At 36.1% G+C, this 18,328-nt stretch overlaps 2 protein-coding genes across 5 annotated transcripts in view; one reads left to right on the forward strand and one right to left on the reverse strand.

Annotated features, from left to right (window-relative positions):
* LOC136039222 (period circadian protein-like) overlaps positions 1-18,328 on the forward strand; it is a 569,811-nt gene that overhangs the window by 284,091 nt on the left and 267,392 nt on the right. The window lies entirely within an intron of this gene.
* LOC136039219 (uncharacterized) overlaps positions 1-18,328 on the reverse strand; it is a 140,525-nt gene that overhangs the window by 48,480 nt on the left and 73,717 nt on the right. Inside the window, exon 4 of the mRNA XM_065722751.1 lies at positions 13,552-13,724. Coding sequence (XP_065578823.1) covers positions 13,552-13,724 — 173 coding nt within the window. The remainder of the gene's footprint in view (positions 1-13,551; positions 13,725-18,328) is intronic.

Raw genomic sequence — 18,328 nt, forward strand, 5'->3', positions numbered from 1 at the left:
TTTAGTTTTTATTGGTTTTTACCTTTTTTTTAGCTTTTTATCTTTTTTATTTTTTTTTATTTTTATTTTTAATTTTATTAGTATTCTTTTTCTCTTCTATTTTTCATTTTTCCTTTTTTTAAGTTTCTTTAGTTTTTTTAGTTTTTCGGCTTTTTTATTTTTTTATTAGTTTTTAGTTTTTTTTGTAGTTTTTGCCTTTTTTTAGTTTTTTCAGTTTTTTTTAGTTTTTAGTTTTTACCTATTTTAGCCTAACCAGGATTTGAACCTGGGACCTTCATTCTCCGTTCTGACACCCTCTCTCACCGAGTGACTACTCCAGCATGTTCATTTTGGTGTTTTAAATGGTATATTATTAACCAAATTAATGTGTTTTACAATATACTAAGCATCGTCATAACAAAAATGATGGCAACTAATTTCATGACGTCAGCCGAAACATGACGTCACCTGATCCACAGATCCACAGATCCACAGATCCACAGACAACTTATTTTTATATATATAGATATATGTATATATATATATATATATATATATATATATATATATATATATATATATATATATATATATATATATATATATATATATATATATATATATATACAGATATATATATTAAGGGTGATAGGAAAAACTACGGAATGGGCTCATGGGATTGGAAATCAGGTGTTCGACTGTCATCTTTAAGATTCAGAGTGATTAGAGCTCATGCGATTGAAAATCGGAAGGTCTAGTGCTTTTTAATAGGTGAAAGTGATTGGAGGACAACTAATGCCCCTCCCACGCCCACACAATATCTTCAAACACATCCAATCAAATTTTTGAATTTTGTTTTGTTTAACGTAGTTGAAAGGTCCGGAAATTATATCTTTAAGGATGAAATCCTCCCCCATAGTCCTCATGGCAAGGGTTGTAAGTTGTGCCGGGGGAATATAAGGTATATATAAAAAGGGCAAGATCGCATCTAGAAAAGTTCGCATCTAGCATTCAGTTCGCATCTAGCATTCATTCAATGCAGTCGCATTTCGCTAGCTCTGATAATTACTGACATGTGGTTATTGGCAGGAGTACTTTGGATGCTCGGATATTTGAATATTTTGTAAGAATACGGTGAAGAAATCAATTAGCAGGTCCTGCGTTTCACTGGGCCTCCTGTCAAGCGGTGATTGCCAGTGATGACGTGGTCCTGCCCCACTAAAAAGTAGGAGTTTTATGGCAACTATTGTAAATTACTTTTGATATATTTGAGCTACAGATAATGGCTAAATTTAGTATTCATGATCCGGCTCTAGCAAAGTTTCATTGATTCCCCAATTGGCAAGTTCGTGTAATTGCGGTTTTGGATCCAAAGACTGCGAACTCAGAATCAAAAGTCTTTAAGTATCTTGCTTTCTGTTACGGGTCTTATGACACCCAATTTGTTCTCGATTCACAGCTTATGCAGTTTGAGGATAATAAGGCTGAAGCTATGTAATCTACTAGCAAGGGTGTAAAGGGAGCATTTGAGGATTTTATTCATCAACCGAACATTTATATAGAACTTTACAAAGAGAAGCTAAAAATTCAAATTCCAATTCCTTGGCAACAAACTATAGCGGGATCGTTGGCTATTATTACTCGCATTTACACGACAGAACAGGAAATCCAAAGTGTAATGGAAAATCTCGCTAAGAAAATAGACGAGAAGCTGGATGAAAAACTAGTGACTGCTGCTGCTGGTAGGCAGTCTCTATCCAGTGACACTTTGAATGCCATAAAAGCTCAGAGTTCAACTATCGTCAGTGAGTTTCATTCAGCATTGATTGTTGAGTCTGAACCGAAATTCCTAGCCCTCAGTAACGAGCTAAAATTTCTAAGAATCAAATAATATTTCTTGAGGAGAGAGTTAAGAATGCAGAGCAGAAACTAGATATGTATGATCAGGACTTAAGGCTAGACAGTCTTCTTTTCAACGGTATCAAACAGCCTCCAAATAGTGACTTAAAGTCTGTAATCGGGGGTGTGATTCGCAATAAAATGGAAATATCTGGAGTATCTGATGGTGATATTGTGGAAGTGAGACGATTTAAACTATACAGTTCTATAACTCGTCAAGATGCCATAGCTCCGGTCCTAGTCAAATTCAGGTCGAAGGAAATGGCCTAGAAAGTTTTTAAGCTTAAGCAGAAGCTGGTGAGCACTGGTATATTTGTATTAGAAAACTTAACAAAGCAGAGACGGGATATTCTGAACCTAGCACGTGAAAAATACGGTAATAAACAGGTGTGGTCTGATCATGGTCACGTTTATATACGCCTTGCGAGTGATGCTTTCCCCCGTCGCCTATGGTCGTTGCAAGATGTCGCTTAGATTGTGTTTATTTATTTTTTAGTTTAAGTTTTTTTACCATTATTATTTTTATTTATTTTTTTATTATTATTAGCTTTTTTTTCTTTTTATCAAACAGTTCGTTGTAACGAACTGTAGTAAGGAGCGACCCGGCTCAATAGTAAACGAAACTCTAAAAAACGGAATTTTGATACCAATAGATATATCAAAAGAATCAGATTTTTATGCTAATTTCAAATATGTAAGTTTCATCAAATTTAGTCTTACTCATCAAAAGTTACGAGCCTAAGAAAATTTGCATTGTTTTGGGAAATAGGGGGAAACACTCTAAATCACACCATCGCATTCAGAGTATCAGAGAATCCTACTGTAGAAGTTTCAAGCTCTTATCTGCAAAAATTTGGAACTTATTATTTTTTTCCAGAAGACCGATCACGGGTGCTTGTTTATTTGTTTGTTTGTTTGTCGTTTGTTTTTGTTTTTTTCCCCAGGGGTGATCGTATCGACCAAGTGGTCCTAGAATGTCGTGAGAGGGCTCATTCTAACGTAAATTAAAAGTTTTAGTGCCCTTTTTAAGTGACCAAAAAAATTAGAGGGTGCCTAGGCCCCACCCATGCTCATTTTTTCCCAAAGTCAACGGACCAAAATTTTGAGATATCCATTTTGTTCAGCATGGTCGAAAAACATAATAACCATGTCTTTGGGGCTGACTTACTCCCCCACAGTCCCCAGGGGAGGGGCTGCAAGTTACAAACTTTTACCAGCGTTTATATACAGTAATGATTATTTTGAAGTGTACATACCTTTTTAGGATGATTTTTTGGTTGGGGGGGGGGGGGGTTGAGGGGAGGTAGCTACGTGGGAGGATCTTCCCTTGGAGGAATTTGTCATGGGAGAAGAGAAATTCCATGAAGGGGGTGCAGGATTTTCTAGCATTATTTAAAAAAAAACAACGAAAAAATCAATATGAAAAAATGTTTTCAACTGAACGTAAGGACCAGCATTAAAACTTAAAACAAAAAGAGATTATTACGCATATTCGGGGCTCATCTCTGCCAAAATACCTCGCTCGTTACGCTAAAGTATTTTTAGTAATTTCAACTATTTATTCTACAGCCTTTGTGATTCAGGGGCCAATCTTAAAGAATTGGGACAAAATTAAAGTTTTAGCTTAAAGAGTGAGGTATTAACGAGGGGGCAAACCCCTCATATACATAACAAAAATATACGAATATAGAAGTTTGTTATGTCAGTTAATATGTAAGTTATGTATATTTTTTTACTAATAAAAATGTTCGTTAAAAATTAAGAATTCTAGTTGCTTTTTTAAGTAACCAAAAATTGGAGGGCAACTAGGCCTCCTCTCCCACCCTTTTTCTCAAAATCGTCTGATCAAAACTAAGAGAAAGCCATTTAGCAAAAAAAATTAATACGCAATTTTTTTTAATTATTGATTTGCGGAGAGTCAAAATAAAAACATGCAATAATTCAAAAACGTTCAGAAATTAAATAAAAAAACGAGTTTTTTTTAACTGAAAGTAAGGAGCGACATTAAAATTTAAAACGAACAGAAATTACTCCGTGTATGAAAGGGGATGTTCCTTCCTCAACGTCCCGCTCTTTACGTTAAAGATATTTACTCTTTAGTAAAGCAGAATTGAGAGAAAGAGTAAAACTTTAGCGTAAAGAGCGGGACGTTGAGGGAGGAACAGCCCCTTTAATGCACGGAGTAATTTCTGTTAGTTTTAAGTTTTAATGTCGCTCCTTACTTTCATTTAAAAAAACTTTTTTTGTATTTAATTTCCAAAAGGAATCAGTTCTAGAAGAAAGTTCTAGAAGTTCTAGATGTAACATTAGGAATCAGCCCTAGACTGAAACGGTTTTGAGAGATACTCTACTGAGTTGAGTAAAATATTAAATTCAATGAATATAGGTGATGACCTAGCCCAAGACGCTCTTGTTGATAATTTACCCCATAATAGGTATCTTTTACCTGAAGAACTTATTCCTGTTAATAATGGTCTTTTTAGACTTGCGAGTTGGAATTGTTGTGGGGTGCTTTCTAGCCTAAATTTTTTATCTACGTTCCTTCTTGGTAATGGGATAGGAATTATGGGGCTTTATGAGACTTTTTTGAATGCAAATACCCTGAATGCAGCAAATATTCCAGGATACCAAATACTTCAGAAAATAGATTGAATAACCAGAAAGAAAGACTTGCATTCTACATCCACACTTCTTTGCATTTTGAAGAAATCAAAGATTTTGACTCTCTATGTAAGGAAATGCTGTTCGAATTTCTGGTTATCGAAGTCACCATAGCATCTGAGAAGGTTCTTTTGTGCATGTTCTACCGCCCTCCTAGTTCTAGCACTAAGAAATATTTCGATAAATTTGAAGAATTTGCTAACATTGTCAGTTCCAAGTAAAGAAAAATCATTCTAATGGGAGACTTTAACATTGACACTTCTTCAGTAAGTTCTGACCCAAGTAATTCTGCGCCTTCGAGTACTCTGGCTACAGACTTCCTTACTACATCATTGGCAGCTCGCTTTGTTCCATCCGTCCGGTTTCCAACTCGGGTTACAAATCAAAATGCATCTATTATTGATAATCAACTTGTAAATTTTCCTGTTGTGTTGTGTGACGTAATACTTACGGATGTGTTTGATCATTTTATTCTTATGAGCGAGTGTCTCCGGTATTCAGGTGAAAAGGGTCAAATGAAAAAATCTAGAAGGATGGTTCAAGGCTCGGTTAAGCTATTAAATGCCAAGTTGCTTTGTAATGATTGATCACAATGCTTGGAATCAGATGACGTTGAATTTGTATCCAGGTCGTTTACTGAAACATTTCAGAATGCTTTAAATGAAACTTGCCCTCTTGTGAAGAAAAGATATTAAAAGTACCAGGTGCCCGTAAAGCCATGGATAACAAGAGGCTTGCTTAAGAGTATTGAGGAAAAAAAAAATCGACTTTACGCTGAATACATAAATTCTCCCACATCAAATAATGAAACTACATTCAAATCTTATAAAAACCATCTTACAAGACTGATAAGATGGGCGAAGAAGATTCATTTTGAGAAACTATTTCTCGAAGCTGAAGGATCTCCAAAAAAGACCTGGACAATAATTAACGAGTGTCTTAACAAAAGCAAAAGTCAAGGGCTGCCCGAATCAATGAATGTATTGGATGGATCAACAGTAAATGGTAAGCAAAAGGTAGCCGAGGAAATGAACCAGTACTTTGCTAGGATAGATAGGTAGATAGGATTGGAGAGGCCACCGTAAACAGTAATTTGAATGACTGCTTGGATGTGGAATCTGGATTTCGCGACTTTCTACCACATCCCGTTGATTCTTCCATATTTCTCTCTCCCGTAACTGAAGTGGAACTTAAGAATCTGGTAAAAATCATGAAGAACGGACATTCTGAAGGAACCGATTGCTCATCTACTTATCTACTGAAACAAACCATTGGATGCTATGCTCAAGTGCTGGTTTATCTGGTCAATCTATGCTTCAAACACGGATCTTTCCCTGAAGTGATGAAAACTGCTCGAGTTATTCCCCTACATAAAGGAGGAAACAAGCAAGATCCATCCAATTATCGACCTATTTCCATTTTGTCCACTTTTAGCAAAGTTATTGAAAAGTGTATATATAACAGGTTGTACAGTTTTTTGAAGAAAACTAATTTTTTCAGCCCATTTCAATTTGGATTCAGGTCTTCATACTCTACAGAACATGCAATATTAAAGCTAACCCAGTTTTTGAATGATGCCATGGATAAAGGTCTGCTACCTGCAACAATATTTGTTGACATAAAAAAGCTTTTGACACTATTTCTCATAAAATTCTACTATCTAAGCTACATAATTGCGGTGTTAGAGGACAAGCGAGTCTCCTAATTGAATCTTACCTCAAGGACAGAAAACAAATATTGGATGCAAATGGCTACATTTCAGATGAGGAAAACCTGTCTAATGCTGTGGGGGTTCCTCAGGGGTCCATGCTTGGACCACTGTTATTTCTTATCTATATAAATGATCTTCCTCTAAGCCTAACCCGCCTTAAGACTGATATGGATCTTAGTTTACTGTTTGCTGATGATACAGCCAACTCTACCTGCGACATAGATCATCAATCTCTAAACTCGAATTATCCCTGAGAAAGATGCTTCACTGGTTCCATTGTAACAAAAAATGAAAAAAACGAAGTCTAAGCTTTGAAACAAGATATTCTTGGAAACCTGTAGGAAAGGGGAATTTTCTTGCCCATGACAGCGGTCAAATATGGCTCTGAAGTATGGGCACTCCGAAAAGCAGATGAAAATTTACTAGATATATTCCAGAGAAATTGCCTACGGATTGCTCTGGGTACCGGGCTGACTGACCGTATTTCAAAATGAAGGGTTGTCAACACTTCAAAGATTCTTTTTATGTTTTTTTTTCAAGAACTTCTGCTGCAGTACCATCGTTACAAGAGGTTGAAGTCACATTTCGAGGTCGAGCAATAAAAATAAATCGAGTGCAAACAACTCGGTATCTTGGAGTCATTGTTGATCAGAATTTAAGCTGGAAAGCTCATATCACTAGCCTAAGGCTTAAGTTGGGAAGGAACGTAGGTGTAATGGATCGTCTTAAATTTTTCCTTCATTTTAATGCTTTAAAATCAATCTATTTTTCTCTTGTTCATTCATATATTAATTATTATTTGATTATTTATTTGAGTACGTTTCAGTCAAATATTTCTTCTATTGTGAAGTTACAAAATAAAGCAATGGAATCTCTTCCTGGTAAATCTCCAACTAAGAGTCTTTACAGTTATTTTAATATCATTCCGGTTAGACAAATTTTAGCTTTTCAATGTATACTTTTCCGTGTCCGTTATCTAAAAGATCTGCAAGAAGATTGTTTTAAATCATTTTTTCCAGGCCCTCCCTCAGTCCAACCATATAATCCTCGTTGTCCTTTAAGTAAGCTTCCTGTGCCTTTCATTGTCTCCGAACGGTCTAGGTTTTCGCCTAAAAATGTTATTACATATTATTAGAATACATATAAATCTTTTTTTGATCAGAGTCTATCACTATTAACATTAAAAACTAAAATCAAAGCTCTGCTAATTAGTAAATATTAATTTGTGAGTAGCCCCGGCCCTTCAGCTATCGGATAAATATTGGCAATAATTTTAATAATTTTTTTTTGGCATTTATTTTTTGGTGTGAGATAGAGTGAGAAGTGTGATGACATCCGTTTCTTCCGGGTTTGTTTGTTTGTACTGTTTGTATTGTGAGTAGCTCCCGGCCCTTCAGCTATCGGATAAATATTAACAATAATTTTAATAAATGTTTTTTGGCATTTATTTTTGGGTGTGAGATAGAGTGAGAAGTGTGACGACATCCGTTTCTTCTGGGTTTGTTTATTTATACTGTTTTGTTTATACTTTTTGTTTATACTTTGTTTATACTTTTTTTTATACTTGTTTGTAGTTGTTTGTACTGTTTGTTTGTACTGTTGTTTATACTTTTTGTATTGTCGCCCGGCTTTCGAGCCAGTCTCCCCGCCGGGGATGTTATTTGAATAGTTTTAAATATGTATAGTTAAAAAATGATAAAGAACTTTGAACTTGCAATCGTATAGACTTCGGAAGGGGCTTACTAAGAACAAAATACGTTTGAAATATTTTCACCTTTCTTACTTAAATGAAAAATAATCGAAACCTCTACGAAGAAATATTAGTATACCGCAATTTAACTGACTAATCTACGTTTTTTTTTTTTTTTTTTTTTTTTTTTTTTTTTTTTTTTTTTTTTTTTTTTTTAGTGAAACACAAATTGTGTTCAGGTGTTGAAAGGATATATGGGTCTATAATTTCTGTTCGTTTTGAGTTTCATTTATTTATCGATAGCGAATTGGGGTAGTTTTACGTTTGGAAGATTCTGTCAAAGTAACAGTAAGTACGTTCCGTAACTAAGAGCCATTTGCCTGAGACAGGTGGTGATGATTCAAACCCAAAAGCATATTTATTTGGCCTTTGAACTATTTTGAAAAAAAATTGCTATCTCAAAATTTTGACCCGATGGCCTCTGGTAGGAAATTGGGGCATGGTTTAATTACACATTGATCCCTTTTGACTTTTAAAAGAACAACTGAAAGTTTCAATCTCTCAAATGAGCATCTTCCAAAGTTAATACGTCTGTCCCTTCCACAAAAAACCTTCATTCTTATAATGGGCAACCTACATAAGTTACAACCCTTTTCCTGGGGGCTACGGGGGATTTCTGGACCCCCTAAGTTATGGTCATTTCAAAATTTTCATAAGATGCATTTGAGGGGAAAAGGCACAAGAGGGGGAGGGATTTGGTGTTACTTTTTGATAATTTTCGATTATTTAGGGAACAGGGGACAATAAATTTTGATTTAAAATGGAATGAACTTCCTCAAAAGTTTATAAGACCACGGCTTTCATAGAAGCTTTATATGTTAACGATGGGCTTCTAGTATAATTTACAACTTTCCCCCAAAATAATACAACTTTCCTCAAAATTTTGATCGAAAGCATTAAGAAGGACGTGGGTGGATTGTCAACCGTCTAAGTACCCTTGACTTGTAAGAATGGATCTAGAACTTTCGATTTAAATCAAAAGAAGCTTTTCCAAAGTCTATACGATAACCCCTTCGACAAAAAACCTTATATATGAACAATGGACCGCTTACATAACTTTGAGCCTTTACCCTGGGGGCAGTGGGAGGTTTTTGCAAATCGCCAAGGAATAATTATTTTAAAAAATTCACCTTTAGACAATTTCTGACATAAAGACCATCTAAAACTTTTGATTGGACGTGTTTGGAGAAAAGAGGGTGGGGAAGGGGGGGACTTGATGTCCTTCAATCAGGTTTGAATTTTAAAAAGGGCACAAGAAGTTATTATTTCCAATTGAATAAGCCCCCTCCGAAGCTTACAACATCACTCCTTGCATATGAAGTGCCTCTGGAGAAGAAAAAAAATGAATCTTATGGCCTTGGGATTGGTGGATATTTGCCATCAGACCATTTTGACTCTTAAAAATGGAACTAGAACACACAATTTCTAATCATTTGAGTCATCTCCGAAATTTATACGACCACCTTTTCCGTGAACTCCGAAGTTTTTTCATCTGATTGTTGAAATATTTCAAACAGAAGGGCTATCTCCAAATTTTGATCGAATGCCTTTGGGAAAAAGAGGGTGGGGAGAGGGCATATGCCCACCAGTGAAATATGCCCACTAAACTCTTAAAAAGATAAATAGAAATTCCAATTTCCAGTCAAATGAGCCACCTCTGATATTTATACCACCACCCCTCACAAAAAACCACATCTGCCCCCGGGGCATAGCTTAGAACCTTTCCCCTTGGCTCGGAGGGGAGAGGCTGTGATGACCCTTTATTGAAGAGCTTTTTTTTATTTGATCTTTAAACTATTTTGATCAAAATGGGAATCTCAAATAATTGATCAGATGCATTTGGGGAAAAAGGAGCCTTGGAGGGGCTATATGCCCACCGATCACTTTTTACTCTTAAACTAAAAATTTTGATTTACAATCTAATCAGCCCTCTCTGAAGTTTATACTACCATTCTTTCCATAAAAACATTATATACCCCGGGGCATAATTTGCAACACCTGCCCCCAGGTTTTGATTGGCTGTGTTATCCCTGGAGTCTTTGCTATGTGATCTTTGGTCTATTTTGAACAAAATGACCACATAAAAATTCGATCGGATGGATTTGGGGAATAGAGGGTTGGCAGGGGAAGGGGCTGGTTGCCATCGGATCACTTTTGAATCTTGAAATGGAATTATAACTCTCAAATTCTAATCATTTGAGTCTCCTCTGAGGTTTATACGACTGCTTCTTCCATAAAAACCTTATATACCCCCAGGGCATAAATTACAACTCTTCTCCTGGACTCTGGAGGGGGGCGTAAACCCCAAAGTCTTTGTTATCTGATGGGCTATTAGAAAAAGCTGGCAATCTTAAAATTTGGATCATAGGCATTTGCGGAAAAGAGGGTGTGTGTGGGAGGATAAATACCCTCCAATCCCTTTTGACTCTTAAAAAAGGTAACTAGCGCTTCTATTTCCAAGAAAATGAGCCAGATCTCAAGCTTATACAACCTCCCTTTACGTAAAAATCTTATATTTCCTCGGGGCATAATTTAAAACACTTGCCTCAGGACTCTGGGAGGTTGTGTTGACTCCGTAGTCTTTATTATTTGATTTCTGAACTATTTTTTACAAAATGTCTATCTCAAAATTTTTATCAGATTTATTTGGGGAAAAAGGGCGTGGGGGGTTAGTTGCCCTTTGGTCTCTTTTGATTCTTTAAAAGTGAACTAAAACTTTCAATTTCCAATCAAATGAGGCCTCTCTAAAATTTATGCGAGCATCCCTTCTGTAAGAACCATACATATCCCAGGGCATAACTTACTACACCGGCCCCCTCACCCAAAGGGGTTGTTTCGACCCTGGAGTTATTATTTAATGTTTGAACTGTTTTAAAAAAAATAGCCAGCGGAAGATTTTTATCAGGTGGGTGGGTTTAGGGTAAAAGGGCTTTTAGGGGGGTTGAGGGGCCCCATGATCTCTTTTGACTCTTAAAAAGTGAACTAGAACTTTTAATTTCCAATCCAATGAGCCCTCTCTGCTATTTATATGAGCATCCCTCTATGAGACCCATACATGCCCTCAGGGCAAAGCGCATAGCAGCTGCCCACGAGCCCTGGGGGGGTTGTGTCGACCCCTAATTTTTCGTTACATGATTTTTTAACTATTTTTGAGAAAATTTTTATCGGATATATTTGAAGAAAAAAGGGCGTGGCGTGGGGGCCTAGTTGACCTTCGATCACCTTGGCTTTTAAAAAGTGAACTAGAACTTTCAATTTCCTCTTAAATGAGACTTCTCTGAAGTTTTTACGAGCATCCCTTCCATAAGAACCATATATGTCCTCATGGCATAATTTAAAACGCCTGCTCCAGGCCCTAGGGGGTTGAATCGACACCAGAGTTTTTGTTGTCTGACCTTTAAACTATTTTTAACAAACTGACTATCTAAAAATTTATACCTTATGGTCTTAAAAAGTGAGCTAAAACTTTCAATTTACAATCAAATTAGCCCTCTCTGAAGTTTATGCAAACATCCCTTCCATAAAAACCGTATATGCCCCCAGAACATAACTTATATAAAACATTGCTGGAAGACCGAGAACACTCGTGTTGGCATTTTTATCTTAAAAATAATTTAATACATTTATGAAAAGCCTCTTTAAGTAACAAGGACAGCGTAAATGAACTGTAATTTTTTGAATTGAGTTACTTGATTTGAGGCTTCTACTGCATAATAAGTGGCATAGATGGCATAGCAGAACGACCTCAATGCAGATCGACTTGCTGCAATGAGGGGGGTCTCTTCAGCAGCAATTATAACCATTTTGAGAAACTTCTGTAAGCTGTCCTTCCACCTGGTTGGAAGTCAACCCCTCGGGCACGACCAACCACGGAACGTGGGATCAAAGTTAAACATGATTCTAGCAGGGGCTGTCGGTTGCATCCAAAGGAGTTGCTAAAACCGTCTGAGAATTCGATGGGCAATTGTTTTTCTGAATTGAAAAAGTGAAAACTAAACCAGCCATATTGCTCATTAATCAACCAATAAACTTAAACCCTCCAGTCCCGGCTACGCTTCACCACTACACTCAACCAAAAGAAACACCAAAAGAACCAACATGAACGGAAAAGACCGTAGAATAGCATAGGCAAATAGAAAATATCAAATAGTGTGCTGCAGAACTAATTTTTTCAGTAATCTATTCTAACATTTTTTTCAAATAGTACGATAAATCATACTTAGTGATTAGTATGTTGCAAAAGATAGCGTAGATTAGTTGCAGCACTAGCCATAACTATAATAATTAACTTGATCAAATAAACCTCAAATCTTGAAAAAAATTCAATTTTTAATGGAAAAAACCTCCAACTACAAAAAGGTCTTTTTTGTAGCAGTGGGTGCCAAATAAAAAATGAAAAAAAGAAGACTGGGTGAAGAATCAGCCAAAAATAAGCTAAAATACAGTTTAAGAAAGTGTATCTTTCCTTTGAAGGAGCAATTATCTTTGGCAATCAACATATTGTTATTACTTGGATTTTTACGAGCAAAAAGCATTTTCGAATCCGGTTAAATAGTTTTACTTATTTGTTTTTGCGGTTCAACATGGCAACACTGACAAAACTATGATACTACTCTAGAGACTTCGTAGTTTTGGAACAGTCAAAAGGAAAATCATAGAAAATCGTAGATTTCAGGGATGAATAAACCTAAGGTAGATCCAGGTGACAAAATGTTATTCAGTTTTATATCGAAGCACTTTAAAATATATTCCCAGGTGCAGAGCTATTCTCACTTTGACCTCTCGATGGGTGCTCGGGTGTTCGACACATGAATTTTGCTATCATGACGTCAAATTTTAATTTTTCGGAGTTATATATTTGTGATTTCAGCATTTCATGACCATTTTCAAATTTTCAATTTGAGATTTAGCATAAGAACATTTTAGCGTTTTGAAATTACGCTGTATGAATTTTCACGGACCATTCTCGATTAATTCAGATTATTTGAAGTGAAAGCACAAAAGTGCCCAGAAACAAAATCATTAATGCTTTATTTCTATATATATATATATATATATATATATATATATATATATATATATATATATATATATATATATATATATATATATATATATATATATATATATATATATATCCTTCCAGCAGAAGATATGCTCATATCTTGAATGTTTCAATTTAATTTCTTCAAATTATTCCGGTCTCCTTAACGAATAAATAAACGTTCAGACGGGGATAAGTCCATTTATTTAGACACTGAGAACAGTCTATGAAAAATATTTCTACTGGTGACGATCCTGTATATGTCATTGTAATATCTAAACTATTGTACCTGTTTTCACTGTCTGAATAAATGAATTTATCCTCATTTGAACGTTTACTTGTTCGTCAAAGAAAGGCTGTGTGATTTGGGAAAAGGATACCTAGTTTAAATTATTACGTAGAAAATGTCTCCTTGACATTTCCAAAAATACCAACACTGTTCTATCAGTGAAGGCAGAGAAGTCCTAGTCATATTTTGGCTCCTATCCAAGTTGATTTTTTACATACCTGGGATGCTCCTCCTTGCTCATACTTGATAATGTGGGAGAGGTCTCCAATTATGATTTCTGACCCACGCTCCCAGCAGTGGGCTAAAACAGCTATCAGATTGCCCATTGTCCCAGATGATACAAACAAACTATCCTCCATTCCTGTTATTTCTGTAATGCGCTTTTGTAACTCTAAAGAAGAAAGATTATATAAAATTAGCATGATAAATCCATTCTATAACTTTTGTCATTTATATATTTTTTTTTAATTTTGTTGCTACTTATTATGTGACCAGATCTCGTTTATACTCATTCTCATTCAACCGCTCTCGCCTCCTCATAAACCCAACCATGTGAAAAAAAAATCGTGTCCTTTTATCACTCGGGGTTACCCTATCCTTACAAGTCAAATTTTACATATTTTGTCGATGTTAGTTATATCAAAGCAATTTAAGAGATGAGTGAAGGAAACAACTTCATTTCTATTCATAATCATACTGGATGCCACCCTGGCCAGTGGCCCATAAGCATCATGGACACCACAACGGGATACAATATTTGGATTTTTTTTTAGCGGCAGGGTAAAAAAATAAGATGTTTACATTGTCTAAAGTAATCACTTAAGTCTCCGTAAATTCCGTACAAGTCTCCGTAAATTGTTTTTCCTGAGTAGATGGTAGAATCGATGGCGGAGTAAACGGTAGATGGATTAGGAATTTATTGCCGGGAATCAAAAACTATTATAAAGCTGAGCTAGGCCTTTGCGGTTATAGCTCTCTCTATTTGGAGACATCCTACCGTATGATGCACGAATATTTTTTAATGCATTTGAAGGAAATTAAGAGGCAAAAGGCGAAATTCGCAAAACATTGTGAGATCCTTGAGGGGGGGGGGCGGAATTTATTCCTAAAACTTTGGCAAATGTGCACAAAAATTATAGACACACACACAAACACCGACAAACATTCATTCGACATTGTTTATACAGATAAAACACCTCCTTGTCTATCTTCTTTCCTATCAGTTACCAGACCAGAAATACTGGACAGCCACTTAGTACGTATATAAGAATTTTCAGACAGCAGCATATCGGCAGCAGCATACCGAGTGATTGTGCGCAAAAACTTCTTTTGAGACACCGACTGTGTCCATGATTACCTTCTCATCTTAGTTGGAAGACGAAAAATTACGCTTACAATTTATTTGAGGCAAAAGAATGTACAAAAAAATCTTACTTATAAAACAAGTTAAAGTAATCGGTCTACAATTTGGGCGCGAGTTGAATCGAGACCTTTATCTCATTGAATGCCCTATTTAAACGTGACGATCTCCTATGCCATAGGGTATCATCGGAGGATTTAATGTGATTCCTTCCTTCAGCACGTGAATTAATTCATTCGTAATCGTTGCAAGAACTCTATATTGACAAACAGATACTGGCAGGACTGAACCACATAGATACCGAACTAGACCGAATTTAAAAAATGTTTCTGAACATGCTGGTCAAATACGGAAAATATGTCACTACAATGGCTTACAAAAGTCATAAGGTTTTTAACCCGACTGGGCAAATGACTCTATACCAAGTCGTTTTGCTATTTGAAGTATTCTACGTGTTGAACCTTGTATTACGTAAGCAAAATTTGTATTCCTTCTTCGTTTTTTGGTTGATTGTTAACACTACACCAGAAGAAGAAACACGGCAACCCAGCACCTAGAGGCGCCATTTGGGCCAAATCTTGGGGTGGGCATAGGGCATTTGACGGAACTTGAGACTTTTATTATGAATCTAACCTGCTTTCAAAGTTTACAATGATTAATAGCAAATAGCGTAATTACCTCAAGGGTCGTCAGGTAATTACGCTCTTTGACTAATAGGTGTGCAGTTAGTTCAAATCATTTGAACTGAATGGATTATGTTGGACATAATGGATAATTATGGCCGGAAAAGGGCCCTTTGTGGTGGAAACTTGGGCCCCCTCGAAATTCTGGAGTGGGCATTTGCCTACCCCTGACCCCCCTAAATGGTGCCTCTGCCAGCACCGGAACGTAGCAAACATTCTAAAATCACAATCAAAACTTTGCACTGTTATTTACTTTTTCAACTTCCGGTTCTTGGGCATCAAGTCTTGGCTAATTGCAGAAAAAGCCGAGACAAATAGTCCAATTGAGTGAGAGGCAACCTGGCTTAATCCGCCTTATTAGAAATGTATAAAAACGATATTAGTTCATTTGTTAATAGATAGATATGTCTATCTATTATCGTCCATACGTCATTTCTAGCGCAGTAGAGCTAAGGTAGATAGTCATAGAGCTAAGATAGTCATAGAACTTATAGTTTTCCAAGTGCTTGGTTAATTGAACAGATAATCCAATTTTTTTGTGTTTGTTATATACAAACACGAAAAACGTTTAAAAGCTCTTGTTGCCTTTTTAAGTAACCAAAAATTGGAGGGCAACTAGGCCTCCTCCTTCACTCCTTTTTTAATAAAATCGTCTGATCAAAACTATGAGAAAGCCATTGAGCCAAAAAAAAAAAAAAAAATGCAAATTTCATTTTAATTATTCATGTGCGGTGAGACATCAAAACGTGCATTAAGTAAAAAATATTCAGAAATTAAAGATAAAGAAACAAGTTTTTGTAACTGAAAGTAAGGAGCGACATTAATACTTAAAACGCACATAAATTATTCTGTATATAAAAGAGGTTGTCCCCTCCTCAATGTCCTACTCTTTACGCTAAGTTTTTTATTCTTTTAAAAAATAGAGATATGAGAGAGAGTCAAGCTTTATCGCAAAGAGTGGGGCGTTGAGGAGGGGACAACCTCTTTTATAAACGGAATATTTTCTGTGCGTTTTAAGTTTTAATGTCACTCCTTACTTTCAGTTACAAAAACTTGTTTTTTTATTCAATAACTCGATGAGACGATATCGGCTGTTTGACGGCTTTGGATCTTTCAACTAAAAAGCTGTTTTTAAGAAATATTGTGATGACTAAAATACAAAAAAAAGGCAAAATAGCTTCAGGTAAGAATTTTAAATGGTAGAAATTCAACGTTTGAATTGGCTTTTGCAAATTTTGTTTTGTTTTTGATCTTCCTGATTTTTCTTTTAAAAAAAGCATTTTCAGACGGAAGAATCAAAAGCCGCTGAGCAGCCGATTTCGCCTTATCGAGTTTTATCTCTTCATATATAAATCATTTTGAAAAATTGGCCATTAGAAATGCTAAGCACGATGACATATCTATCTTGACTGTAAGCCTGGAACGGTTTATTAACTATTGGTTTCAGCCTCCGCTGTTTTTCCTATCGAATGATGATTCTGCAGAAGTTAATTCACTATAGACGCTCGTTAGAGTGCGTCAACATTCGACATTTTCTGGAAAACTGGTAGGAAAAACTGGATAGTGTAGACTGCTACTGCCGTTCCAGTTATTCGTTTCTGGGTATGGCACAAAAAGACGCCAATAAATGGGCCGGGATGCCAAAAAACTGGTAGTGAAGATGGGTTGTTCCGTTTTCTGAAAACTTTTCATTCAAGAAATAAATTTGAAGCAGAGTATAGTAGCCAAAATGAATCACTTAAAGCTCAATTTAAGGACAGTGCCATCATTTTTATCTTTTGAATTATATTATATTAGCTAGTGCTACCTGCCTCCCAGTTTTCCAGAAAATGTCAAATGTAGACGCACTTTAAACCGTATTCAGAAAAATTTAATGAGAATTAACCCCTAATAATAAGATTAACTCTGAGTCATTGTTGTCGTTGCCATTCCCATAGTCTTTTCCAATGCCTAAAAAAGTGACGAAATCAGACACAGTCGTATCGGATTCCACGGGCTTCTTTTTTTTTCTTTAAACTCTCGGTGAACGTAGTGGGGCCTTTATGCTTCATCCCATGCTTGACAGAAATCGTCGCAGCCAAAGTTACTTTTTTGGGCCATTCCTCTTTTAATTTTTTTTACTGTTTTCAGAATGCTGAAAAGTCTTTCCACAACGACATATAAGAAGGGAAGTCCAAAAATAAAACGTATTATATTAAGAACGATAGTGAACTTTAGGACTCCACCTGACGTCTTGATGAATGCCAACCAGTTCCAAAAATCAATCGGTTTTCCGCCACAGAATAAACTGCCGTTTAGATTAAGCATCATCAATGCCCGTCACTCTTTTACAATCAGCCCAAAATCCCACGAGGGTTGCCCAAACTTTTGGCAAAAAAGCCACAACGATGGAATATCACCGTTCGAAACGACTTTTGGGTCTATAATCTCTACGAAGTTGTAATGATGAAATGGAAGTGTCGTGATGTCGTGAAAATGTCGTGATCAAATAGAAACCGGCCAGCTAGCTGGGACACAGCTTCAATGTAAAATTTCTGGGTAATCTCCTTGATGCTCTCGCATGCCTCCGTGAACTTTGTATCTTTTTATAGTAAGAAAAACAGATGGGCAGCCACTTTTGGTTCCAGGTAAACCTTATAGGTGGGTAGGAAGAACTTTTCTCTTTTAAGGTTCACAAACTGAACAGACACTATTTGTTTCACATAGTCTTTTACCATGAAATTATGACAAAGGTTCTTCCCAACTTCTAGCACTTCTTTTTTAAGCAAGTAAAATCGTGGCACATCTCCCTGGCACAGATTATTAAAATAACTGAATACGTCCAGAGCATAGTCAGAAAATTCGAAAAGAATCCTTTGGTGCGGTTCTTCAGTGCCCTAAGTGTCTTACTCCATATATATTACACGGGGGCTGGATTTTATATGTCTTTTCTATGCTATTCTACACTAAAAA

This window comes from Artemia franciscana, chromosome 19 (assembly GCF_032884065.1).
Source record: "Artemia franciscana chromosome 19, ASM3288406v1, whole genome shotgun sequence".
NCBI lineage: Eukaryota > Metazoa > Arthropoda > Branchiopoda > Anostraca > Artemiidae > Artemia > Artemia franciscana.